The following is a 27,988-nucleotide window of genomic DNA, read 5'->3' as shown; positions in this document are numbered from 1 at the left end:
CCACAGTCCATAGCTAATTATCAAGTTTCTCAGCTAAATCCAAGGTGTGAGATACTTTTTTTTTTATGAACACATTCATTGTTTTCGCAGACTGGGGCACTCTCAAAGAAGAGAACTACATACTGGGGTAAAATGTGATTTATTGCCATTATTAATCATGTCACTTAAAAAATATGGAATTGGACATTAATTTGGAAACAGTATCTGCAATCAAAAAACCCTTCTGCTTCAGAATGTATATGATCTGTTCCATTAAGGCAGGTACAGTAAGATTAGAAACTGTCTTGGTCTTTTGGTAGGGACCAACACAATGCTGTGAGCGTCAGGGTAACAGCTGATTGTACCTGGATTACATTTCAACACTGTAAAAGTTGACTTTTGAATTTGGGTTCACTCTGAAAAGGAAAGTCACAGAATAAAGCTGTCATCTTCTTCAAACAAACGGATACTGTTTCACTAAATTGAAAAGCACAGGAAGCCCGTTGTGCTGGGAGCAGCTTGGAGCTTGTCCTGGGCAGAAACATCTTCGGTTTCACAGAAGAATCTTGTAGTAATCATCCTTGTAGCTGTACAAAACCACCACGGCAACCCTGCAAAGACAACACACTCGTCAAGTCAAAAACTTGATATTTAATGTATGTCCAAAACAACCCCACCGTGTGTCCACTAGCGGACTGTTGATGTTTCCATATGCAAAGGGAATGTATAACACTTGCTATGGACATCAAAAACAGACAATAACCTAACTGTTTTCTTGTGTAAGTCTAGCACACCAGGTAAAGTCTGTTTAGCTGTTTAACTGGCCAGTTCATTGTGTAAAAACAGCCTAATTGGACTATTTCTATTCATTGTCACCTTGATCATTATTGGCCCTAGCTTTCCATTCTTTTACAGGGCATTTCAGATGACCTGGGGGGCAGCTAGTCTGTTTTGAAGTACATGAAATAGTGGCTGTAGCTGTAAGACTGGGGCAGCTCAATGACTGTGGGGCCCTATGGGTAGTTTACAGGCACAGTGCAGCCAAGTGACTGTTGACTACTGTGGCCTTTGGCCCACTCATCTCGTCTTCTCTGTGCCCTAGTTCCAGCCAAAACAAACACAAAAACACCCACTGTGAATATCTCCATTGTTAGCGAGCCCAAATTACGTTAATTTGTCAGTAAACACTTTTCCCTTAACGGTGAATGAGACACACAGTACACACAGGAAATTAAAACCAACTGCTCTGGACAGTCTACGAAGAGCCCAGATGGAACCAGAGAAAGAGGCTCTAGCTTTCTCCTACATTATCCCCATTCATGAAAGAGAACATCCATCAAATCCTACATAGGCTCCTTGTTCTGAGAATCCAAATAAAGCTAGGCAGTGCAACAACAAAAAATTGTTTAGCCGAGTCTTTGAGCAGGGCTATAGGCAGTGAGGCTGATATTAACCCAGGCTCCTGTAGACAGCTTGCAGTGGGGCTTAAGCCCTGCCTGTGACCTGGCCTATGGCCCAGGACTCTAGGTGTCACTCACAGTGGAAACAACCAGACAGCAGACAGACAAACAGTCCAAATCCTTCCCCCAGATGGAAATCTGATCATCTGAGGAGTTGTTTTAGAGACTATAGGTATCTCTGACCTGATTTGTTTGAAGAGTTGACTGACATCCACACACCTGGGGTGTGGGCTGGGGTTTTCTGGTGTTTGCTGGTCATAAAAGGAAGTCTGGTTTTTAAAGGGCCTTTAATGATCTCTACCGTTTTCCTCAGGTTTCATGATTTTTTATAAAAAGGCGAGTTGGGTCTAAGTCAGGCCCTGGGAGCACACAGGGGCGAGGCGATGGGGTATACTGCCCTGCTCTCACAGTCTGGCTGGGCTCGCCTGCCCTGAGACACCCATACGCTGTTCAAAACAGCCCAGTAACCACAGGTACAACTACGCACCTTTTCATGATTTTGAAGCGGTGGATCTCCTCGCAGATGGACTTGAGGTAGCGCTGCTTGGGGAGACGCGACAGCAGATGTTTAACGCTGATATTGAACGGCTCATCTCCATCAAACTACAGAGAGAGAAGTGGCAAAGAGAGAGAGAGAGCAATCAGACATTCAACATAGCCACTGTGATCAAACAAACACGGTTGTTATTGTATTTGTAGTTACCGTGTCGGAGACTCCACCATCTGCAGTTAATGGGGGGAAATATAAAAGATAGATCTGCGGGTTGTGGATTTTACACATTGTATATTTTTGCCTGTTGAGAGTGGAGGTTCAGTAAAGCTGCTAGGATAGTTTAGAGTCTCAGGCCCTCTAATGCTCTGTGGGGTAATTAGTCAGTGTGATGCAGGGTTTCCTGTGGGTCTGGGCATGCACACTGTGTATTGTAAGTTGTTTTCTCTGACACTCAATCACAAAGCCACGTATGATGTGAGAGGGGAACTGTATAAGGTTGCCATTCATTCTACGCTTTGTCTGCTAACATAAGCTTGTGTTCTGAGTATTTTTTTAAAATCTTTATTATATTTAACACCATATCATTTACATTCTCTTTTTTTAATGAAAGCTAGGGGTTTCTGCTTCGTTTGGCAGGCGCTGCAGCCAGGAGTTTGGAATGTGAGTGTTCACACCTTGTCCCAGCTGATAGTTGGGTAACTCTGTGGTGTTTACTCCCCTCCCCAGACAAGGCTAAGAAAGGAGTCAGGATTCCCTTATTTTTCCTCTCCGAAAGCCTGACCTCCCTTCCTTCCCTCCCCTACTCCATCCTGCCAAGATGTACTTTATTGGTTGTGCAGACGGAGGTCATGATAAGCAGAGCTGGGTACAGACCTCCAAAGACAGGAAGTTGATGAGGGTTTCCTTTGGCAGGTCCACCTGGGACGGAACAACAAACGGAGGTGCGTTAGACTCCACTAACACAACGGATGTTACTCTATCTCACCATGTAATCTCAGACCACACTGTACATAGCATGCTGTCCTTTTCCTTAGGAAGTATATGTAACCTCTGCCACAGCACTCAAATATTTGCTATAAATATTCAAGACACATTCCACAATGGCACAAAACAGGGTTCAGGGTTCAGTTCCCTCAGCTCAAGGTCATGAAGATCATTTGCACACTGTGGTTGTAGCAATTTAGTCAGAGCAGAACATTGACTTTGTTCATTATTCTTCATTCATGGTGCTCTCACCACCGAGTGCACTTCTGTAACTCATTCATGGTGCGCTCACCACCGAGTGCACTACTGTAACTCATTCATGGTGCTCTCACCACCGAGTGCACTACTGTAACTCATTCATGGTGCGCTCACCACCGAGTGCACTACTGTAACTCATTCATGGTGCGCCCACCACCGAGTGCACTACTGTAACTCATTCATGGTGCGCTCACCACCGAGTGCACTACTGTAACTCATTCATGGTGCGCTCACCACCGAGTGCACTACTGTAACTCATTCATGGTGCGCTCACCACCGAGTGCACTACTGTAACTCATTCATGGTGCTCTCACCACCACTGAGTGCACTTCTGTAACTCATTCATGGTGCTCTCACCACCACTGAGTGCACTTCTGTAACTCATTCATGGTGCTCTCACCACCACTGAGTGCACTTCTGTAACTCATTCATGGTGCTCTCACCACCACTGAGTGCACTTCTGTAACTCATTCATGGTGCGCTCACCACCACTGAGTGCACTTCTGTAACTCATTCATGGTGCTCTCACCACCACTGAGTGCACTTCTGTAACTCATTCATGGTGCTCTCACTACCACTGAGTGCACTACTTTAAAATGTCCTTTGCAGGAAATCATAGAACTGTCAGGGCTGATTTTCCATCTATGCCTTAAAATGTTGGTTAAATTGCCTTTTTCTTTAGTTACGGGTATTACCTATGACAGACGGTTAGCAATACTGCTGATGTAACCTGGAAGCACACTTCTAGCTCTGAGTAAATACATACCGGCATCAAGGTGAATATGTCTGTTATACTTCAATACCTCACGCTCCAGCATCTAACCTCTAACCCTCTGATGTGAACCAGACACAAACATATGGAATGACAAATGTATTTGGACTATGTCGTATCAGTAAATAATACACTGTATAATTTACTCTGTGAATATCTCCTTTCAAATTGACTACGAAACCACAAATAAACAAAATATGCTAGCAATTTAGCTCCAAATGACATGCTCTCTCCTTGTTTTCTGTTGTGGAGCAACTGGAATCATTTTGTAGCCATCTACCTCCAGGAGAGCCCTGTAAACCCCTCTGCAGTGCAGAGAAAAACAGAGGGGAGAACCACTAGTCCAACTGATCAGCTAACTTCTGTCCTCATTTCACGCACAGATCTATTTCATACATGGATTCAACAGATAAGGTGTAGAGGTGGGGAAACAGAAAATGACTTACAGCCAGAACTTCGATGTCATTGCTCTTGCTCTGTAAATTGCTACTTAGATTCTGCAATCTGGTTTGTATCTGAACAAAGAGAGAGAGAGAGAGAAAGAGAGAAAGAGAGAAAGAAAGAGAGAGAGAGAGAAAGAGGGGGAAAGGAGTAATTGCTCCCATGAACACAATGAAACTGGGAAACAAAAGCCACTTCATCCTCACATGCAATCCATCTCTACGCGAGCCAATGGGGTTTAAGCCTGGGCTGGCGGCGTGTAAAAGGCAGCGTGTTGTCTGACTGTGACGAACGCTACAGTGAGACAGAGCTGGGAACCACAGCCAGGGAGGGAGAGGTTGTCCCGGTCTCGTGATCGGCTGCATGACTGGGCTTGGCTCGGTCCGTCTGTCTGTTGTGTATGTCTTTCTGTCTGTTATAGCCTACTCCAGGAAAGGTGTGAGTGACAGGTGTGATTGATTGACAGACCTGGGTCTCGTAGCGTCGTCTGGTGCTAGAGGACACCTTCTCCGGGGTGAGGAGGTTCACATTCATGTTACTAGAGGCACTGCTCCCGTGCTGCTCTGATGATCCTGTCAGATCACACCACACACACACACACAATCCTAATGAGACCATGGCAATATGTCAGAGCTGTTACAGCCTTCTCCCACCACCACCCACAGACACCAGTCGACTGAGAAGCCATCATTGTTAGCCAGACTAATAAGTCCAGTGTGTTGTATTAAGGTGTATATCTACTGTACATCTGAGCCAGAGGTGGTGAGAAATGTAACACTACCACTAATCACTTTGTAGTTCACATATTCACCATCGCTCTTTGATTACCCATTTAACAAAGCTCTGCCACCATGTAGGGACTTAAACCCAGAACAAAGTAGGTTCATAGGAAACCAGAGGACCATAATTACTGCTCTGCTCTCTGTCAAAGGTAATGGGGTCATCCTTGGACACAGGGTCAAGAGGCTGTTCAACTGTACCTGAGGTACTGACGAGTGACCCCTTGGAGTTCTGAAGAGAGACAGCCTCAGAGATTTCCCTGTTGGAGGAGACAAACAACACCGCTGTGTCAGTCTCTTTCCCCAACTTCACTGGAAGTCTAGAACAGAGTTTGTGCGTGGGCTAGTAAACCGTGTTGTCACCTGACATTTCTCTCCTCATAGAATTTGGTCCGACATTTCTGAACAATGTGATCCACAAGGTCAGACTCTGGAATCCTCTTCTCTGACTGCCTTTCCTTCTCAAAGGACTTGACCTGGGGACACACAGGGGATAGGGAGAGGAATCAGACCTGCTTCCAACACACACTTTCACTCCAAATTCTTGTATTTTGGGGCATTCATATCAATACCATATACACTGAGAATACCAAACATTAGGAACACCTTCCTAATATTGAGTTTCACCACCCCGTTTGCCCTCAGAGCTTTGAGCATCTGGACAAGCTTTATATAAAATGAATAGTTATTATTATTACCTTGATGTAGTTCCCCTCCTTGTCTGAGACCAGGGCCATGCAGGTGATGCCAGCCTGTCTGCAGTGCTCCAGCAGAGTCTCCTGGGACTGAACACAACACAGTCAGATCCAGAGGGGAAGAAAACACTACTTTGTAATAGCCAAGTGAAAATATGGTATATACTGCTCCCAAGATGATGATGTCCCAACGAGCTCCAGATCCTGCAACCGAGTTCTAGACCCAGATTAACATTTACAGTTACTACTACTATATGTGGATTGACCAACTGTATGGTTTTGGTGAATTGTAACCTGCATGTACTTACAATAGAGCAGGGTTCCCAAACTGGTGGCCTGCGGGCAGAATTGGGCCAGCGGAGGGTTTTATTTGGCCCCTGAAATTTTTCGAGGGGCCAAATTTTCATTTTCATTGTTGGACATATTAAAATCACTTGGAGCTGACTTCCTGGTGTTTTGGGGGGGGAAATCTGTTCCTAAGTAGTTCCACGCTTAATTGATAGATCGTATACAAATGTAATCAAGGTTTAAAATGATTATGTTTTAGTCAAATATTACATCTATCTGGGCTTCTTGCTGTCAATTTGCAGTCTACAAATTATTTGTAATTATGTTCCAGCCCCCCAACCATCCGCTAAAGAAAAATAATTGTCCTGCAGCTGAATCTAGTTGATGATCCCTGCTATAGGGGTTGTGGTAACAGTGAGCTACAGAGTTAAGTGGTTACAGTGAGCAAGTGGACCCCTTCAACACTATACAGTGAATTAGTTTGAGGATAAGCTCTCCTTCAGCTCCATGTTTCTCCTGTAATATGACAGTGGGGTTATGGGAAAGTTAGTTTGTGGCGTATTTATCAAAGTGGGCTGTCTGTTTAAGAGTAAGAGCTGTAAGCAGTCCTGGTGGTTTCATGGTGTGCTGAAAGCTGGGATCAGGCAGGCTTCAGTGGCTTTCCTATGACTCATCAGTTCCTGTGCAAACGGAGTGTGCAAGCAAACGAAGAGTGTGTGCATACGTGTTGGACAACACGGCAGGAATGTAATAATAAAAGCAGAAAACTCCCCCCATTTTACACTGAGATCAGAGCAAGTGATGTGGTGGGAGAGAGAGAGAGCAGGGGTGGCAGAGACAGCATAAAGCCTGGAAAATGAAATGCGTGCTGGGGGAACGCTTCACTTGTGCCTCAAATTCCTCCAGAGTGGCGGAGAACCAAGTTTAGCTTGGAACGGAGAGCAACTCTGCCCATTGCACAAACCTGGTCCTGTCCGGGTACTGTACTCACCCGTGGCTGTGTGTGAGCAGCAGAGCTGATTTATCCTAATCAAATACAGACAGACAGGTTTCAACTGGCAGGCAATGCTGAGTCAGAACAGAGCAGCAGACTCTGCTGAGGAACAATCCCTGTACTGTATATCACCTCTCTGCTCTGCTCTCCCCACCAGCTTGCTCACAGCAGCTCTCTCACTGAGACCGCCGAGGCTATAGCTCTGCCACTGTGGATGCCTGAGGGTCGACCAGCTTTCGGCCATATGCCTCCCAGCTGACCTCAGATAGGGTTCACCATATTTGGCTAGAAAAGCTAAAAGAAAGGAACCGTCTACGGACCATAAATGATCATTTACTGGAGATTTGGCCAGTAAAAGCAGTGCATGTGAAAGGTGTTAGGAGGGGAGCATCTCAGCACTTAATAAACTCTGAACACTGGATATTGTCTCTCACACTACCCCCCCCCCCCCCCAGCTGGCTGGCTGGTCCATAAGGCAGGCATCCCTAACAACTTGGAGTGACATGTTGTTCCTCTCCAGCAAAGCAGCGTGAGCTCAGACAAAGCAAAGCTTTTAATTGCTGCTTGGGGCTCAGGGGGATGGAGTTGGGCAATCAGTGACGTTATAGAGAGTCACAGAGACAGAAAAAGAAGAGATCAAATGAAAAGTAGAGAAGAGAGGGAGGACACTGGAGTGGGTGGAAGGAATGGTGGAGAGGACAAGGGAGAAAAGGGTGAGGTAAACAGAGGAAAAGAGGATAAAAGAAGAGAAGAGGGAAAGTTTCAACGTAAGAGAGAGAGGAGAGCTGTCAGCTGCACGCTAACGCCAGGTTGTGGGGGCCAGCCAGAGAGACACACACAGCAGTAGTGACATACAGCTCCTGGCCTGAGATCAGGCTGTCACATAAACATGAAGAATGGGACGAGGCATGGCACCAGAACAGCAGTCACACTACACCACCCACATGCAACAGGATGACAACAAGTACACTGGAACACATTGAAACTCTTCTCAGGATAAAGTTGGTCAACAGACTTCAACTAAAAACTGAAAATAAAAACTGCGTAGAAAACTCTATACAGTAACAGAGATGTTTCATCGTATTTCTTAAACCTGCTACACTAACAGGATTATACAAGTAACCTCAAAATGGATCCCATTCGCCTGAGTGTTTACAGGTCCAGACATTGTCACGGTAAATAACTCAGGTAGTTTGGACCCCGGTCCATGTTGGGTAGAAGAGAATAGAGGTGTTGCCCCGTGTTGGTTAGATATTGTCACAGCAGAAGGTGCTACAGGCTGCTCATCACTTACCTGTGACACGTCATAGACGATGTCAGCAGAGACCCCTGCTGTCCACAGCTTCTGGATCACATTGATGGCCCTGCCCATGGAGGTGTGGCCTACAGGCACCACCAGCACATCACACGAACTGATAGAGGGCTAGGAGGCAGGGAGTTAGGTTTAAACATGCACACACACACAGAGCTCCACACAAATTCAGTTGATTTGATTACAGAGGGTTCGGGGGTAAACCCATCAACTGTCATTCTACAGTATAGAAATATACAGTACAGCCTTTCCCAAAACAGCTACATTTTAGAGGCAGGATAATAACTTTAATGGAGGCTGAAAGTAATAAGCCATCCTCAAATATGACCTTCTGTGTCTGTGGGTCATGATCACTGATGAAGTGTTCTCACCGGCTCCTCCATGTTGGCCAGGGCAGCACAGACCTTGTCCAAAGCCACACTGGCCCCTACTGCCGAGGGGACAGGAGCAGAGGACGCTGGACCACGGAACTCAAGGATCTACAGGAAGAGAACCAGAAACCCTGATAGTTCAACACTTCCAAGGACCCAAGTTGGGACATAATCTGTTGGCGGCATGGGTAGGATGGGGGCATTACCAGGTGGTCGTATCTCCCTCCTGCAGCCACGATGTCTGGCACTGTGCGTCTGCGTTTCTTGATGAAGGCCACAAACTGGAAGATGACCCCACAATGGTGCTGCACTTTATATACCAGACCCAGATTGACCACCACCTAAAAGACACAGACACGAGAGAGAATCAATCAATCAATCACTCACTCACTCAACAGCAAAACACATTTCAATACCATTCTCTCCATGCACTTCATACACCTGGGGTAACAATCAAGATGGAGGGTGAGAGGGAGTAGCAGTACCTGCAGCTTGACACCCAGTCTCCTGAGCAGACCAGTGAGCTCCTCCAGGTCTCTGAGGCCCTGCTTGGCCAGCTGGGTAACGGCAGTCTTCTGTTTGGTCAGAGAGGTGATGAGGGGGACCAGGTCCCGAAGGTCTCCCTTTTGCTCTATGTATTTATACAGCGTCTGCAACTGGCAGGGAAAGACAGACATCAGACACAGATCTGAACAGAGAGAAAATACAGTATCTGTAGCTGAGAGCAAGGCAATGTTCAAGAAAAGCTGACCAGTATCTTCCCTCTGAGCAGAGTCAAAGTGGATACACTGATGATTTCACCAAACATGTCATAAAACACCAGAAGCAACAGTAGATACTTACACTGTTGTTGGACAGAGATAGGTTACAGAACTTGGCCTCCACCTCTCGCCTAGTCAGCTTTTCACTCTATGAACAGAGACAGGATACCATTTTACAGTTCCAGTGGTAGAACAAAGATGTTATGGACAAAACTTCTACCACACAATCTACGCATGCATGGTGTATGTTTAATTTGCACGAGTGCGGTGGACGGAGTACTAACCATGGCTTCACAAAGGATACTGGAGGCGTGGCTCAGCTTGTCCTCTGGGACTCCGCTGTGTAGCAGGATGGCCTTCAGCAGACTGGTGTGGTTCAGGTAGATGTGGTAGTTCCTCTCCTAACACAACACACACAATACACCATTACACCACCACACAACCAATACACCATTCCATCTGAGCACAAATACAATCTTCATCCCTAAACCACTACTGTAGGAGGACCGTTCATCCCTAAACCACTACTGTGGGAGGACCGTTCATCCCTAAACCACTACTGTGGGAGGACCGTTCATCCCTAAACCACTACTGTGGGAGGACCGTTCATCCCTAAACCACTACTGTGGGAGGACCGTTCATCCCTAAACCACTACTGTGGGAGGACCGTTCATCCCTAAACCACTACTGTGGGAGGACCGTTCATCCCTAAACCACTACTGTGGGAGGACCGTTCATCCCTAAACCACTACTGTGGGAGGACCGTTCATCTCTAATTCACTACTGTAGGGGGACCGTTCATCTCTAATTCACTACTGTAGGAGGACCGTTCATCTCTAATTCACTACTGTGGGAGGACCGTTCATCCCTAAACCACTACTGTGGGAGAACCGTTCATCCCTAAACCACTACTGTGGGAGGACCGTTCGTCCCTAAACCACTACTGTGGGAGGACCGTTCGTCCCTAAACCACTACTGTGGGAGGACCGTTCGTCCCTAAACCACTACTGTGGGAGGACCGTTCATCCCTAAACCACTACTGTGGGAGGACCGTTCATCCCTAAACCACTACTGTGGGAGGACCGTTCATCCCTAAACCACTACTGTGGGAAGACCGTTCATCCCTAAACCACTACTGTAGGAGGACATCTCATCCCTAAACCACTACTGTAGGAGAACTTCTCATCCCTAAACCACTACTGTAGGAGGACATCTCATCCCTAAACCACTACTGTGGGAGGCTCTTCTCATCCCTAAACCACTACTGTAGGAGGACCGTTCATCTCTAAACCACTACTGTGGGAGGACCGTTCATCTCTAAACCACTACTGTGGGAGGACCGTTCATCTCTAAACCACTACTGTGGGAGGACCGTTCATCCCTAAACCACTACTGTGGGAGGACCGTTCATCCCTAAACCACTACTGTGGGAGGACCGTTCATCCCTAAACCACTACTGTAGGAGGACCGTTCATCCCTAAACCACTACTGTAGGAGGACCGTTCATCCCTAAACCACTACTGTAGGAGGACCGTTCATCTCTAAACCACTACTGTGGGAGGACCGTTCGTCTCTAAACCACTACTGTAGGAGGACCGTTCGTCTCTAAACCACTACTGTAGGAGGACCGTTCGTCTCTAAACCACTACTGTAGGAGGACCGTTCATCTCTAAACCACTACTGTAGGAGGACCGTTCATCTCTAAACCACTACTGTGGGAGGACCGTTCATCCCTAAACCACTACTGTGGGAGGACCGTTCATCTCTAAACCACTACTGTGGGAGGACCGTTCATCTCTAAACCACTACTGTAGGAGGACCGTTCACCTCTAAACCACTACTGTAGGAGGACCGTTCATCCCTAAACCACTACTGTGGGAGGACCGTTCATCCCTAAACCACTACTGTGGGAGGACCGTTCATCCCTAAACCACTACTGTGGGAGGACCGTTCATCCCTAAACCACTACTGTGGGAGGACCGTTCATCCCTAAACCACTACTGTGGGAGGACCGTTCATCCCTAAACCACTACTGTGGGAGGACCGTTCATCCCTAAACCACTACTGTGGGAGGACCGTTCATCCCTAAACCACTACTGTGGGAGGACCGTTCATCCCTAAACCACTACTGTGGGAGGACCGTTCATCTCTAATTCACTACTGTAGGGTGACCGTTCATCTCTAATTCACTACTGTAGGAGGACCGTTCATCTCTAATTCACTACTGTGGGAGGACCGTTCATCCCTAAACCACTACTGTGGGAGAACCGTTCATCCCTAAACCACTGCTGTGGGAGGACCGTTCATCCCTAAACCACTGCTGTGGGAGGACCGTTCATCCCTAAACCACTACTGTAGGAGGACCGTTCATCCCTAAACCACTACTGTGGGAGGACCGTTCATCCCTAAACCACTACTGTGGGAGGACCGTTCATCCCTAAACCACTACTGTGGGAGGACCGTTCATCTCTAATTCACTACTGTAGGGGGACCGTTCATCTCTAATTCACTACTGTAGGAGGACCGTTCATCTCTAATTCACTACTGTGGGAGGACCGTTCATCCCTAAACCACTACTGTGGGAGAACCGTTCGTCCCTAAACCACTGCTGTGGGAGGACCGTTCGTCCCTAAACCACTACTGTGGGAGGACCGTTCGTCCCTAAACCACTACTGTGGGAGGACCGTTCATCCCTAAACCACTACTGTGGGAGGACCGTTCATCCCTAAACCACTACTGTGGGAGGACCGTTCATCCCTAAACCACTACTGTGGGAGGACCGTTCATCCCTAAACCACTACTGTGGGAGAACCGTTCATCCCTAAACCACTACTGTGGGAGGACCGTTCATCCCTAAACCACTACTGTGGGAGGACCGTTCATCCCTAAACCACTACTGTGGGAAGACCGTTCATCCCTAAACCACTACTGTAGGAGGACATCTCATCCCTAAACCACTACTGTAGGAGAACTTCTCATCCCTAAACCACTACTGTAGGAGGACATCTCATCCCTAAACCACTACTGTGGGAGGCTCTTCTCATCCCTAAACCACTACTGTAGGAGGACCGTTCATCTCTAAACCACTACTGTGGGAGGACCGTTCATCTCTAAACCACTACTGTGGGAGGACCGTTCATCCCTAAACCACTACTGTGGGAGGACCGTTCATCCCTAAACCACTACTGTAGGAGGACCGTTCATCCCTAAACCACTACTGTAGGAGGACCGTTCATCCCTAAACCACTACTGTAGGAGGACCGTTCATCTCTAAACCACTACTGTGGGAGGACCGTTCGTCTCTAAACCACTACTGTAGGAGGACCGTTCGTCTCTAAACCACTACTGTAGGAGGACCGTTCATCTCTAAACCACTACTGTAGGAGGACCGTTCATCTCTAAACCACTACTGTAGGAGGACCGTTCATCTCTAAACCACTACTGTGGGAGGACCGTTCATCTCTAAACCACTACTGTAGGAGGACCGTTCACCTCTAAACCACTACTGTAGGAGGACCGTTCATCCCTAAACCACTACTGTAGGAGGACCGTTCATCCCTAAACCACTACTGTGGGAGGACCGTTCATCCCTAAACCACTACTGTGGGAGGACCGTTCATCCCTAAACCACTACTGTGGGAGGACCGTTCATCCCTAAACCACTACTGTGGGAGGACCGTTCATCCCTAAACCACTACTGTGGGAGGACCGTTCATCCCTAAACCACTACTGTGGGAGGACCGTTCATCCCTAAACCACTACTGTGGGAGGACCGTTCATCTCTAATTCACTACTGTAGGGTGACCGTTCATCTCTAATTCACTACTGTGGGAGGACCGTTCATCTCTAATTCACTACTGTGGGAGGACCGTTCATCCCTAAACCACTACTGTGGGAGAACCGTTCATCCCTAAACCACTGCTGTGGGAGGACCGTTCATCCCTAAACCACTACTGTGGGAGGACCGTTCATCCCTAAACCACTACTGTGGGAGGACCGTTCATCTCTAAACCACTACTGTGGGAGGACCGTTCATCCCTAAACCACTACTGTGGGAGGACCGTTCATCCCTAAACCACTACTGTGGGAGGACCGTTCATCCCTAAACCACTACTGTAGGAGGACCGTTCATCCCTAAACCACTACTGTAGGAGGACCTTTCATCCCTAAACCACTACTGTGGGAGGACCGTTCATCCCTAAACCACTACTGTGGGAGGACCGTTCATCCCTAAACCACTACTGTGGGAGGACCGTTCATCCCTAAACCACTACTGTGGGAGGACCGTTCATCCCTAAACCACTACTGTGGGAGGACCGTTCATCCCTAAACCACTACTGTGGGAGGACCGTTCATCTCTAAACCACTACTGTAGGAGGACCGTTCATCCCTAAACCACTACTGTAGGAGGACCGTTCATCCCTAAACCACTACTGTAGGAGGACCGTTCATCCCTAAACCACTACTGTAGGAGGACCGTTCATCCCTAAACCACTACTGTAGGAGGACCGTTCATCCCTAAACCACTACTGTAGGAGGACCGTTCATCCCTAAACCACTACTGTGGGAGGACCGTTCATCCCTAAACCACTACTGTAGGAGGACCGTTCATCCCTAAACCACTACTGTAGGAGGACCGTTCATCCCTAAACCACTACTGTAGGAGGACCGTTCATCCCTAAACCACTACTGTAGGAGGACCGTTCATCCCTAAACCACTACTGTGGGAGGACCGTTCATCCCTAAACCACTACTGTGGGAGGACCGTTCATCTCTAAACCACTACTGTGGGAGGACCGTTCATCCCTAAACCACTACTGTGGGAGGACCGTTCGTCCCTAAACCACTACTGTGGGAGGCCCGTTCATCCCTAAACCACTACTGTGGGAGGCCCGTTCATCCCTAAACCACTACTGTGGGAGGACCGTTCATCCCTAAACCACTACTGTGGGAGGACCGTTCATCCCTAAACCACTACTGTGGGAGGACCGTTCATCCCTAAACCACTACTGTGGGAGGACCGTTCATCCCTAAACCACTACTGTGGGAGGACCGTTCATCCCTAAACCACTACTGTGGGAGGACCGTTCATCCCTAAACCACTACTGTGGGAGGACCGTTCGTCCCTAAACCACTACTGTGGGAGGACCGTTCGTCCCTAAACCACTACTGTGGGAGGACCGTTCGTCCCTAAACCACTACTGTGGGAGGACCGTTCGTCCCTAAACCACTACTGTGGGAGGACCGTTCGTCCCTAAACCACTACTGTGGGAGGACCGTTCGTCCCTAAACCACTACTGTGGGAGGATCGTTCATCCCTAAACCACTACTGTGGGAGGACCGTTCATCCCTAAACCACTACTGTGGGAGGACCGTTCATCCCTAAACCACTACTGTGGGAAGACCGTTCATCCCTAAACCACTACTGTAGGAGGACATCTCATCCCTAAACCACTACTGTAGGAGAACTTCTCATCCCTAAACCACTACTGTAGGAGGACATCTCATCCCTAAACCACTACTGTAGGAGGACCGTTCATCTCTAAACCACTACTGTGGGAGGACCGTTCATCTCTAAACCACTACTGTGGGAGGACCGTTCATCTCTAAACCACTACTGTGGGAGGACCGTTCATCCCTAAACCACTACTGTGGGAGGACCGTTCATCCCTAAACCACTACTGTAGGAGGACCGTTCATCCCTAAACCACTACTGTAGGAGGACCGTTCATCCCTAAACCACTACTGTAGGAGGACCGTTCATCTCTAAACCACTACTGTGGGAGGACCGTTCGTCTCTAAACCACTACTGTGGGAGGACCGTTCGTCTCTAAACCACTACTGTAGGAGGACCGTTCGTCTCTAAACCACTACTGTAGGAGGACCGTTCATCTCTAAACCACTACTGTAGGAGGACCGTTCATCTCTAAACCACTACTGTAGGAGGACCGTTCATCTCTAATTCACTACTGTGGGAGGACCGTTCATCCCTAAACCACTACTGTGGGAGGACCGTTCATCTCTAAACCACTACTGTGGGAGGACCGTTCATCTCTAAACCACTACTGTAGGAGGACCGTTCACCTCTAAACCACTACTGTAGGAGGACCGTTCATCCCTAAACCACTACTGTAGGAGGACCGTTCATCCCTAAACCACTACTGTAGGAGGACCGTTCATCCCTAAACCACTACTGTAGGAGGACTGTTCATCCCTAAACCACTACTGTGGGAAGACCATTCATCCCTAAACCACTACTGTAGGAGGACATCTCATCCCTAAACCACTACTGTAGGAGAACTTCTCATCCCTAAACCACTACTGTAGGAGGACATCTCATCCCTAAACCACTACTGTAGGAGGACATCTCATCCCTAAACCACTACTGTAGGAGAACTTCTCATCCCTAAACCACTACTGTAGGAGGACATCTCATCCCTAAACCACTACTGTAGGAGGACATCTCATCCCTAAACCACTACTGTAGGAGAACTTCTCATCCCTAAACCACTACTGTAGGAGGACATCTCATCCCTAAACCACTACTGTAGGAGGACATCTCATCCCTAAACCACTACTGTAGGAGAACTTCTCATCCCTAAACCACTACTGTAGGAGGACATCTCATCCCTAAACCACTACTGTAGGAGAACTTCTCATCCCTAAACCACTACTGTAGGAGGACATCTCATCCCTAAACCACTACTGTAGGAGAACTTCTCATCCCTAAACCACTACTGTAGGAGGACATCTCATCCCTAAACCACTACTGTAGGAGGACATCTCATCCCTAAACCACTACTGTAGGAGAACTTCTCATCCCTAAACCACTACTGTAGGAGGACATCTCATCCCTAAACCACTACTGTAGGAGAACTTCTCATCCCTAAACCACTACTGTAGGAGGACTGCTCAGTGAAATGGCCACAGAGGCTGGCTGCTGCTCTCTCATTCAGTGACTCACACATTCTTAACAGCTTTCTCACACAGAGAGAGGGAATATACAGTAAATGGTGCAATCAGGGAGAGGGCCTTTTAGAGGGGGCCTGGAGCTATGGTGGTCCTCTGGGGGGACTGGACTCATGCTGAGTGAACTGGGCCTACTGTACCAGGGTTTTTTCTGGATCAAAATGGAGCTTAGGTGGTGAGCGTGGCAGGGATTGCGGTCGGCCTGGCTGAATTTTAGAGAACATTTTAGAGGCCCCCATCTTGACGTTGTAGAGACATTTTTGCTTTTATAAGCCAATTTCCTACAATTCTACAAATTTGTTCATGGAGCTAAGATACATTTTATGCAGTTTTAAAGACAATTTCCTGCAATTCTACACATTTTGCCATGCAACCGAGAAGAAATGTTGCAGTTTTAAAACAAATTTAGTGTGATTTTACATATTCTGCCACGGAGCTGAGAGAATTTTTAAAGTTTTAAAGCTAATTTCCTGCAATTCTATGCATTTTGCAATGGATAATGCTGTGTTCTAACTATACTGGTAAATTGTTTTTTAGAATTTTCAATTCTCCCTGACTGTCTAGATTATATTTTGGTGATTGTTAGTTCTCAATGATTATATTCTTAAAAAATACATAGGTCATTTATTTTTTCTACATTCTTTATATCTGGTTTTAGTCGTTTACGTTTACACTGAAAGTGATTTTCCTGCCCAAGAATTTCAATGGCAGAAAAATCCCTGTGTAGTGTCCAGGGAGTGAACAGGTCTGTGACCTGCTATAAGGGAAGGACAGTATGGTCTGTGACCTGAACTAGACTGTGACAGGGGTAGTAACACGGTGAAAGGAGTGAGCCAGACAGGAAGTGTCCAGTACTCGTACCTGCAGGACACTGAACTCCTGGATAATCTCTGAGATGGTGAAGATGGTCTCAGCGTCAGGCAGCAGGCTGTTGGTGACAGGGACAATGACATCAAAGGCACACTCCAGCAGCTCCCTGGGGTGAGCCCTGTCTGGCTTCCTGGGCCGGAACACACGCTCGATGCTCCACCTGCGCACACACACACAAACCCCATTACATTATGCTGGATATAAACACATGCTCGGATGACATGCAAAGACTGAACATGCATAGACTCAAGAATTCAGTGATTGACTCCTATGAAGTTTACCTCTTGAAATGGGTAATATTATTTCTGGCCACAAATCTTGCGAATGCCATCTGGAATGGAGACAAAAGAGAGACTCAATAAACAGTGCATGTAAGACTACAATAAATCCCTATGTGGAAACAGACAGTTAAGTCCCTAGGATGTTCCAGGGTTGTCCTGAGGTTATCCTGGCTGTAGTCCACTCTGATTGCGTGCCACGATCACGGTGTAGTACTTCCTGCTTCTTGATGCTCACCCGGAGGTCGTAGGGCAGGGTGACCAGCATACCGCTGTGGTCCATCAAGCAGGCCAGCTCACTGCCCTCATACAACTTCCTATTCCTGGGGAGCAGCAGGGGGGTCTGGAGACGCACAGCCCCTGGACAGACAGCCACAGAAACACTATGTTTAATGTATGTTAATAAGTTTAATGTACATAAAAATATAACGTCAAACGCAATATGGAAGTTCAAATTCAACCAGTGTGCCCACCAGCCATGTACAGTATCTACTTTGCATATTGCATAATATATATATATATATTTTGACCTGGACGAAGCAGATAATATAGAAACTGAATAAACAACTCAAATAAAGAATCGCAGCTGTATTAAAGGTCTATAACATGTATATACACTGCTCAAAAAAATAAAGGGAACACTAAAATAACACATCCTAGATCTGAATGAATGAAATATTCTTATTAAATACTTTTTTCTTTACATAGTTGAATGTGCTGACAACAAAATCACACAAAAATGATCAATGGAAATCAAATGTATCAATCCATGGAGGTCTGGATTTGGAGTCACACTCAAAATTAAAGTGGAAAACCACACTACAGGCTGATCCAACTTTGATGTAATGTCCTTAAAACAAGTCAAAATGAGGCTCAGTAGTGTGTGTGGCCTCCACGTGCCTGTATGACCTCCCTACAACGCCTGGGCATGCTCCTGATGAGGTGGCGGATGGTCTCCTGAGGGATCTCCTCCCAGACCTGGACTAAAGCATCCGCCAACTCCTGGACAGTCTGTGGTGCAACGTGGCGTTGGTGGATGGAGCTAGACATGATGTCCCAGATGTGCTCAATTGGATTCAGGTCTGGGGAACGGGTGGGCCAGTCCATAGCATCAAATCCTTCCTCTTGCAGGAACTGCTGACACTCCAGCCACATGAGGTCTTGCATTGTCTTGCATTAGGAGGAACCCAGGGCCAACCGCACCAGCATATGGTCTCACAAGGGGTCTGAGGATCTCATCTCGGTACCTAATGGCAGTCAGGCTACCTCTGGCGAGCACATGGAGGGCTGTGCGGCCCCACAAAGAAATGCCACCCCACACCATGACTGACCCACCGCCAAACCGGTCATGCTGGAGGATGTTGCAGGCAGCAGAACGTTCTCCACGGCGTCTCCAGACTCTGTCACGTCTGTCACATGTGCTCAGTGTGAACCTGCTTTCATCTGTGAAGAGCACAGGGCGCCAGTGGTGAATTTGCCAATCTTGGTGTTCTCTGGCAAATGCCAAACGTCCTGCACGGTGTTGGGCTGTAAGCACAACCTCCACCTGTGGACGTCGGGCACTCATACCACCCTCATGGAGTCTGTTTCTGACCGTTTGAGCAGACACATGCACATTTGTGGCCTGCTGGAGGTCATTTTACAGGGCTCTGGCAGTGCTCCTCCTGCTCCTCCTTGCACAAAGGCGGAGGTAGCGGTCCTGCTGCTGGGTTGTTGCCCTCCTACGGCCTCCTCCACGTCTCCTGATGTACTGACCTGTCTCCTGGTAGCGCCTCCATGCTCTGGACACTACGCTGACAGACACAGCAAACCTTCTTGCCACAGCTCGCATTGATGTGCCATCCTGGATGAGCTGCACTACCTGAGCCACTTGTGTGGGTTGTAGACTCCGTCTCATGCTACCACTAGAGTGAAAGCACCGCCAGCATTCAAAAGTGACCAAAACATCAGCCAGGAAGCATAGGAACTGAGAAGTGGTCTGTGGTCACCACCTGCAGAACCACTCCTTTATTGGGGGTGTCTTGCTAATTGCCTATAATTTCCACCTGTTGTCTATTCCATTTGCACAACAGCATGTGAAATTTATTGTCAATCAGTGTTGCTTCCTAAGTGGACAGTTTGATTTCACAGAAGTGTGATTGACTTGGAGTTACATTGTGTTGTTTAAGTGTTCCCTTTATTTTTTTGAGCAGTGTATAACCAAACATCTGCCTAGAATTAGTCACTAGAGACAACAGTATATATGGGAGCAGATGTTTAAGTCAAGGCCCCCAGTGAGGTCTTCATAACAGGGAGTTAAGAGTGGAATGGGTCAAGTCGTTTGCACAAGAGAGTAAACATGACTTCAGCTCTTAAAATGGGACAAAAAAGTCCAGACTCACCGTGTTTCTTGAAGATCCTGGTAATTGTTTCGTACACATACTGTTGCAATTTAGCACTGTTGAAATTAAAACTACCCTGCAGCAAAACAAAACAAACACAGTCTGTTATGAATCAAAAGCCATCGATTAAAGCTTAAACAATCCCAACATCATGTGGAACAGATGACGGGAGAACTGCAGCGGAACACAGGACCAGCATCATTACTGTGTTAACAGTGACACCTACAGGAGGAGATGGGTAGCTCTTCCCACTTTGGACCATTCTATTCTGAGCATTCAAGACAAATTCTCCAATACTTGTCTGTCACAAACAGTGGTTTGAGACGCTATGAAATGGCAGAAAGAATAATCGTACCCAAGCTTTAACGTCTGGTTGCTTTGTGTTGTGTTTGTGTGGCTAGGTCAGGTTTGAGGGGTCTGGTCCAATGTGTCGGTGTGTTGGCCAGAGCAGTAGCCTAGTACCTTGTGGAGGTCGATATCGTAGGTGTAGTCCATGACGGGGGAGGTGTTCTGGGAGAACAGCTGGTTGACCATAGTGCGGTAGGCCTTGCCATTGACGTTAGCCATGGTGTGCTGCAGGACCTCGTGGAGCTCTGACTCCTCCATCTGGGGCGGGGGCAGCAGATCACTCTTCAGGAGCTCCTGGGCCGTGGGACGCAGCGCCGGGTCATGGTTCAACAGCCAGCCAATCACCTTCCTCTGAGATAGACACAGGGAGATAGATCAGTCAATCGGCCCATACCGTGTAATGTCACTCAGTTTGGTTTCATTAAACTTCCCATCATCAGACTATGTGAACTACTTCTACTTTATACATAGCTTCACAAAAATTCACAGAGCTGAGAGTATAACTTGTGTAACATGAATTGAATATGTCCTTAGTCACCTGCATTCCACTCTTACACTCAGGGAAGTCTTCAGGGAAGTGGATGTCCTCCTGCAGAGTGGAATGACAGAGTAATGGGACAGTGATGAAAGATGAGTGATTGAGACCCTTCCCGTGCCCCCCCCCCACACTACACCCGTCTGTGTTCCCTTCGCTGGACAGACTCACCATGCGCAGCTGGCTCAGGACTGAGATGCGTTCAGATCCGGTGGTCATGGGCCGGTAGGACATCTCAAACAGGATGATACCCAAGCTAAACAGATCCACTTTCTGAGGAGAAACACAGATCACGGGTTGAACCCTCTCCCCTTTTACATCAGGTTCATACAGTCCATTCAGAATGATATATTTCCTAGTGAGAATACAGTAACACCGTTGGGAAAACCTTGAACTGCCTAAAATGACAGAGGACATTAGTCTGTGGTCCACCCAGGAGTCAAGGGCCTTAAAAAGTCATTATAAGATAGTATAATTCTTTTGAGACTTCTTTTGAGATCTTTTATGAATGATTGTACTGAGACAATACCTCTTTATTTTGTTCTTCTGAATTGACTTTGGTGCTTGTTCCATTCGTACTGTATTTCTTACCTGGTTGTAAGTGGCTTTAGTATTTCCTTGCACCTCTGGACTGACATACAAGGCAGTACCAACCATACCAGTCATATTCTCTGTTCAGAAATAACAAGGTAGAAAATATGAGCTTAACAGAGTCACAAAGCCTGAAACACTTGGGACAGTTTAATGTGGAAGGATGTTGCTTCTCAGTACCTGTTGGGTCCGATTTGAGAATCAGAACAGAGCCACTCTCCTCAATATCCAGTTTACCTGCTGCAGCCTATGAGGTGATTAAATGTACAGTCAAAACCACTTATTTGTTGATTCTTGACTTTTTTGGGCTTGCAGAGAAGGCAATAACGCATTACAATTCTGACATTAAGACAAAAAACACAAGAAATACATTAAATTGATACAGCGTCAAAATTCCACTTATAGACCTCAACATGAACTTCAAGGTATCAGTTAATTCATCTCTATCACCAGGAGACAGCGAAGCTGAGGACATTAAGGCATACCACATTAGCAGGATGGTCTGTGGCCAGGCCAAAGTCTCCAATTTTCACATGGTCCTGAGAGTCCAAGAAAATGTTGACAGGCTTGAGGTCTCGATGAATCATCCCCTGTTGGAAGGGTGATGGGGAGGTGATCAATTAGTGCTAATTGGAACCATGGCTAGAAGCATGTCATGAGCGTAATCATCGTTGTTTTGAGCCGTGCTGTGACAGCTTGGCTTCTTGGTGTAGAGGTAGGAAGGAACATGTATGCCAGAACATTTGAGCGTTTGAAAAAATGAGAAGAGGATCCTTTAAAACACCGTTTTGCATCAAACACATTTCAAAACACTTTGTACAGCACAAATTATATCCCATATCAATGTCCACCATGAACCTAGCAAAACCTTTCTTTGACATTGGGATCTGAAGATTTAGCAGATACTTGGAGTGGAACAACATAATCACAAGCAGTGACTGTCCTGGACTTCCTACCTCTTAACCGAATGTGACAGGACAGTACCCTCTCTCTCTCCACTCTTCTCCAACTCTATGATCTTAACATGATATCTCTGTTCCACACCCTGAAGCAGACATTGAACCCTACAGTGCACTCTGATTAGGGGAGATGGGGCTTTACAGACAGACCTGTTCGTGGATGTAGGCCAGGCCATCCAGGATCTCCCTGAAGAACCTCCACAGGCGACTGTTGTCCTGATGGAGGCCCTGGTCAATGGTGTCTCGCAAAGTGCTTTTTTCACAGTATTCCATCTGGAGGGAGGAGAGAACACTGGTTAGATCAGGGTTCTCAAAGTGGGTCAGGGTGTCCACGGCCAGATCAACTATTTAAAAATAAAAATAACAATACATAAATACATACATACAAACATATGCACATACATATATATAAGTTGTGTTCTGATTATGAGGGGGTCCCTGATTAATTTTCTGTCACGGCACAAAAAGTTTGAGAACCCCTGGGTTAGATATCAGACATAAAACAGTGCCCTCTAGTGTGGTATTAGTTAAGTGCTAGTGAACTGAGCCTTACCTGGATGTAAAGGTAATGTGCTATGAGCTGTGGCCTCTCCGAGTCTGTGCTATCTATCGTGTCACCCCCCACTCTCTTGCTTGGCTCCTCCTAAGGAATGGAGATTACATTGAATGTAATTGGTGAAATTGTACACACTAGTAACACACACTATGGCAATAATGTGAACACTAACCTGAGATATGCTGCCATTCCCATTGTCAAAAATGATGTCACTCTCTGAGTCACTGTTTGATGGGCTAGACGCAAACAAAACAGATATCAAAAAGTGCATTTTATTTCAGTATATCAAGTGTACAGGGCACTGCACCAGATGTACCCTCAAAGGAACTCACAGGAACGAGGCACAGAAGACATCCTCTTCATCATCATCGTCCTCATCGCTGGTCTCGTGGCCACTACACTTGGCGCTAGAGGACCTTTCGATGGAGGTGCTCCACTCCACCGAGCTGGCCAGGGCGGGGGGAGGGGCGTTGTCCTCCACGTTGTCAAGAATGCTGAAGCCCAGCTCATTGAGTCGCAGAGAGGGGGCTCGGACCTGGGGCAGATTCTCCGCTGTGCTCTTGGGCTCGGAGCTGTCTGAGCTCAGGACCCCTGTTGAGGGGGTCTCGTGCCTCTCGATCCAGGCGTTGTAGTAGCGGACGATGTTCTCATGGTTGAGGCGTGAGAGCAGCGTCACCTCACCTTTGATCCTACGGAACTGCTTACTGGCCGGGTTCACCTGGATACGCTTCACAGCATAGTAACAGCCATCCAACTTGTTCTGGACCTGCACACAAAGAGAGCGGTATGGACAAACAGAAAGAGAAACAAAGATGGGTGGGGAGTCAAGAGAATACAAACATTATGTGAACAATAACCATGGACTAAAAGAAAAGGGGAAGGCTATGAAAGCTACTGTCAGCTATGCTATATTAAACATGGTTTACCTTGATAACGGCACCAAAAGCTCCTTTCCCCAGCAGCTGTAACTCCTCAAACTCATTGAAGTAGCGTGAGAACTGCCTCTGCAGCCCAGTGCTGAACGGGGCGTTGAGGATGTGACTGTGAGGGATGACCGACGACGCAAAGTCATCCCCATTGTCTGGGAGAGGACAGAATAAACCAGTCAGGACTCTATATGGTGAATCAGAACTCTGAAAGGTAACAATTTTTTCACAACTTTATAGACTTTAAGACTGAAAATATCTAGTGGCTCTGTTCTGAACTTTGTAAAGAGAAGTTGTCACCTTCTGGACTAGCATCCTGGCACTGTAGAGGGGTCTTTGGAAGTGGAGGGTTGAGGAAGGGGTGGTCCAAGAGCTGCTGGGTGTTCCAGCGGTCAGAATCATCCAGGCACACACACCTACCACACACACACACACAGAGTGAACGTTGCATTACGGATGGAAACTTCCAATAGAGCTAACATTCATGTAGGGGATTCCTGGCAAGGCCCACTGTGGCCATCAACATCTGGTCCACACTGTGTTACTCTGCATCCACGCTACACTAACACTGGTACCCAAACACAGAGGACGAACTCCGACAACCAAACCCTGACTAACACATTGTCCATGATAGGAGGACAATAGGCCAAAAGGCACAGGAAAGTGAAATACATCAAAATTAACCTGTATGTGCAGTGTGCCTGGTTTCTATCACAAGAATAATAAAGATGACATGTTTCCTAAATCATCTAGCTAGATATACAAAAAAACATATGTGCTAATGAGTCATAATCTGTAAAACACATTTTAATTTAACCACAGAAAAATAAAGTTTTAATTGACTGCCACCATAAAAAGTGAGAAGGTCCAGGCATGGAAGAAGTGGCTGAGACTGGGCTGTCTAGCTGTCACTGAGACTAGCTGTCTGGACAAACTGAGTTGATGGTTATTGTCAGGCAGGCGCACCTGTTAAGGAAGTCCTGGAAGTCAGCTGGCAGGCTGGTGGGCACAGACACAGGGTACTCCCTGACCTCCTTCCCCTGGCTCAGTGCCAGCAGCATAAGCCCCATGCTCCATACGTCCCCTTTCTTCCCAGCCTTGGTGGGAAGCATGTCCTCACAGAAGCGCACGCGGGCCTGCACAAAGATGTCCTCATTGCAGATGTCACCCAGTCTCTTGGAGAGGCTGTAGTCTGTGAGACGCACATTGCCCTGGTGGTCCAGCAGCACACTAGAGGCGCCCAGCTGTTTGTGGACAACAGAGTTGGAGTGGAGGTAGTCGAGGGCAGCCAGGAGCTGGGTGGTAAGCAGACGGAGGCGCTCCAGGGGGATGGCGGTCTGGCTGGCCAGGCTCTGGCTCAGACTGCTGCTGACCCCGACATACTCCACCAGCAGGTCCACCACCAGGCAGTCATCCCTCTCACTGGAGCTCAGGGCCTGGTAGTGCACCAGGTTAGGGTGCTCCAGCTTCAGCAGGGAGTTCAGCTCACTCTCTGCTCCATGGATCTATAAAGAAATGGACAGAGGGTATTACTTAGTGTGTAGGCATCTGTGTTATAATATCTTGAAATCTATGACTATAGCATCTGATGTCAGGAAGGATCTCAGCAAGGAATTACTCACCTGCTTTTTACAATTGTCAATCTTCCTGATTTCCTCGCTGGTGAAGAACTTGCCAATCTTCTTGTTCCAGCGTAGGATCCACTCGTATACTACAGCAAACTCTCCATTGGTCGCATCGAACGCATTATAAACATTACGGCCAAGCCTCTCACTTTCCCCTGCCAGAGACACAGACACATAGCATACTGAGGCGCACAACTCAACACTGACAGTACAGTAACCTACATTACAAAACAACATAATGAGAGATTTACAGGAAATTATAATCTCTTACCTAGGCACTTCCCTCTATGCACTATAATGTCCCCCAGGGTACTGTTGCTGAAGTGAAGCACTTCCTGTGAGCGTTGGCTATCCTCGCTGTATGTGTCCCGTCTGATGACAACAAAAACAACATGCAGAGTTAACTCCGTGTAGTTCAGGCACAGAGCTATATCTTAGGAATGTATGTTGCTGGTCCGTGCCTGTGGCGGGTGTTCGAGTTGGTTCGTCTCCGGTGGTTGGCCCCTTTTCTGGGTTCAGTGAGCTCAAGTGGAAGCCCAGGGGAACAAGGTGAGCTGCCCAATACAGAACAACTTTCCACGGCAGGCTGGTCCAAACTCTCAAAGCGCTCCTGGGCAGTCACAAAGCCAGAATATGTTTACATTTCATGCTCTGTTTTGTATGGAGGTTTATGTTTAATATGTAGGTCAAGTCAAGCATGATTTTAATTAATTTGGTTTCAAACAATATTATATTAATTGATGATCAGTATCCTAAAAACCTAAAGTCCGTCACTTTTCCAAAGAAGGATAAGAAGTCTTGGTTCTAAAAAAGTGAGTTGGCTAAATGTAAACATTTGAAGATTATGAAGGCACCTGTTTGGCCATTTCTTTCCTCTTCTTCTCCTCTCGTTTCTCCTCCTCTCTTCTTTGGATTTCAGCCATGATCTCAGATTTCTGTAGCGATGAAAGGGTTTAAAGACATAGTACATTTGTGTGTGTGTGTGTGTGTGTGTGTGTGTCTCCTCCTCACCGTCTGCTCCTCCTGCCTGCGGCATTGATCCAGTCGCTCCTGCTCCTCCAGGTCTAGCCTCTCCTGATGCAGCCGCTGGTTCTTCAGCATCTCCTCATGGAAAGAGCTGGACGGACGCTTGTTGTGTTCACTCAGGAACCCCTGGACATGGTCCGCAAGCTCATAGATCATCACCTGGGGGAAGAGAGGAGGAGGTGATGGAGAAAATATGTCATTTTGAGACTTACACAAAGACGTGACCAAAGCAAAATTATAATTGTAGTGTCTAAGGGTTCAGTGGAGATGTTTGTCATCTGTCTGCCGGCCTGTAAAAGTCTATCTCACCTCCCCACATCGCTCTGCAGCCAGTTTAGTGAGCTCTGTCTGGAGGTTCTGGAGGTTGTCATTGGAGAGACCTTTGGCATTCTTTAAGTCAAGCTCTGGAGGCCTGTCTCCCAAACAAACAAAGGAATGAATGCTTAAAAACATATACCATTTTGTTCCAGACAGATGAAATTATTAGGCGATTGTATCAAACCAAAAGACACGTTGAACGTACAAATCAGGCACAGTATTCCTAATGCCAGAGGTGGCGGCTGTTATTTATATTTCATCAGACAGCAACAGCTGGCCCGACTACACGTGGCCCCAGTGGTGTATACTAGGAAATATTATCTAACATTATACATCTGAATCTAGGGCAAGATATACTGTATGACATGCATTCCATCGATGGATTGATCTAATGATACTCACACATCTGGGTACGTTGGTGGGATTTTGACCTGTAAGTCCACTGTCACATAACTTTCCTTCCCATTGCTTAGTCCGTTAGGTCGCAGGCACAGGTATACCTCGGGTGGCCTTTTGAGCTGAATGAGGAGAAAGCAGAACACAGAAGGAGACAAATAAAGGAGTTCTTGTTGGTGTAATCAACACCACGTCGCATTAGCAAGTCAGCAATCAGAAACTCTATTCATCAAACAATTGTGCTGAAAGTAGGCCTACCTTCCATGGACGGTTATTCCGCAGATCCTGAAAATCATCCCCAAAAATGGATGCAAGCGCTTCTAGTTCGTTTTCCTGTTGAACAGAATAGTCGTCGGTCCCACTCCCAGCTGCAGAAGTCTGATGACAACTCATCCTACTAGCTGAGCTACATGGACACACATGTCTCGCGCATACACCCGTCTTAATATCGAGGCGAATTAGTTACAACCTATTGTAACACTCGTCTTTTGTTACTTAGTAACATTACAATATCAACCTCGGATAAAGTTACGCGATCAATAATGTATCTGATTCCAAAACGTTGAACTTCCAGCATTGACAGCACCACGGAATCACAACATAGTCGCAACGCTGGTGCATGG

General features: G+C 47.0%; 1 protein-coding gene across 1 annotated transcript; it reads right to left on the bottom strand.

Moving 5' to 3' along the window:
- Window positions 1-122: 122 nt before the first annotated feature.
- On the bottom strand, window positions 123-27,978 carry eif2ak4 (eukaryotic translation initiation factor 2 alpha kinase 4). The gene is made up of 39 exons (XM_039009398.1): window positions 27,624-27,978; window positions 27,372-27,487; window positions 26,961-27,063; window positions 26,637-26,810; window positions 26,480-26,560; window positions 26,087-26,235; window positions 25,897-25,997; window positions 25,623-25,780; window positions 24,967-25,505; window positions 24,301-24,416; window positions 24,001-24,155; window positions 23,407-23,840; window positions 23,247-23,310; window positions 23,072-23,161; window positions 22,669-22,791; window positions 22,045-22,149; window positions 21,740-21,806; window positions 21,560-21,639; window positions 21,140-21,241; window positions 20,972-21,022; window positions 20,548-20,784; window positions 20,086-20,161; window positions 17,943-18,064; window positions 17,708-17,757; window positions 17,418-17,586; window positions 9,872-9,988; window positions 9,670-9,735; window positions 9,312-9,482; window positions 9,033-9,167; window positions 8,827-8,934; window positions 8,438-8,566; window positions 5,865-5,951; window positions 5,530-5,642; window positions 5,368-5,426; window positions 4,856-4,959; window positions 4,393-4,461; window positions 2,806-2,850; window positions 1,927-2,042; window positions 123-590 (listed from the first exon to the last, which is right to left on the bottom strand). The coding sequence occupies exons 1-39, from the start codon at window positions 27,756-27,758 to the stop codon at window positions 533-535; spliced, it is 4,974 nt and encodes a 1,657-aa protein (XP_038865326.1). The 5' UTR covers window positions 27,759-27,978; the 3' UTR covers window positions 123-532.
- Window positions 27,979-27,988: the final 10 nt, after the last annotated feature.

This window comes from Salvelinus namaycush, chromosome 15, assembly GCF_016432855.1.
Source record: "Salvelinus namaycush isolate Seneca chromosome 15, SaNama_1.0, whole genome shotgun sequence".
NCBI classification, from domain to species: domain Eukaryota; kingdom Metazoa; phylum Chordata; class Actinopteri; order Salmoniformes; family Salmonidae; genus Salvelinus; species Salvelinus namaycush.
This window is presented reverse-complemented; position numbering and strand designations above follow the sequence as displayed.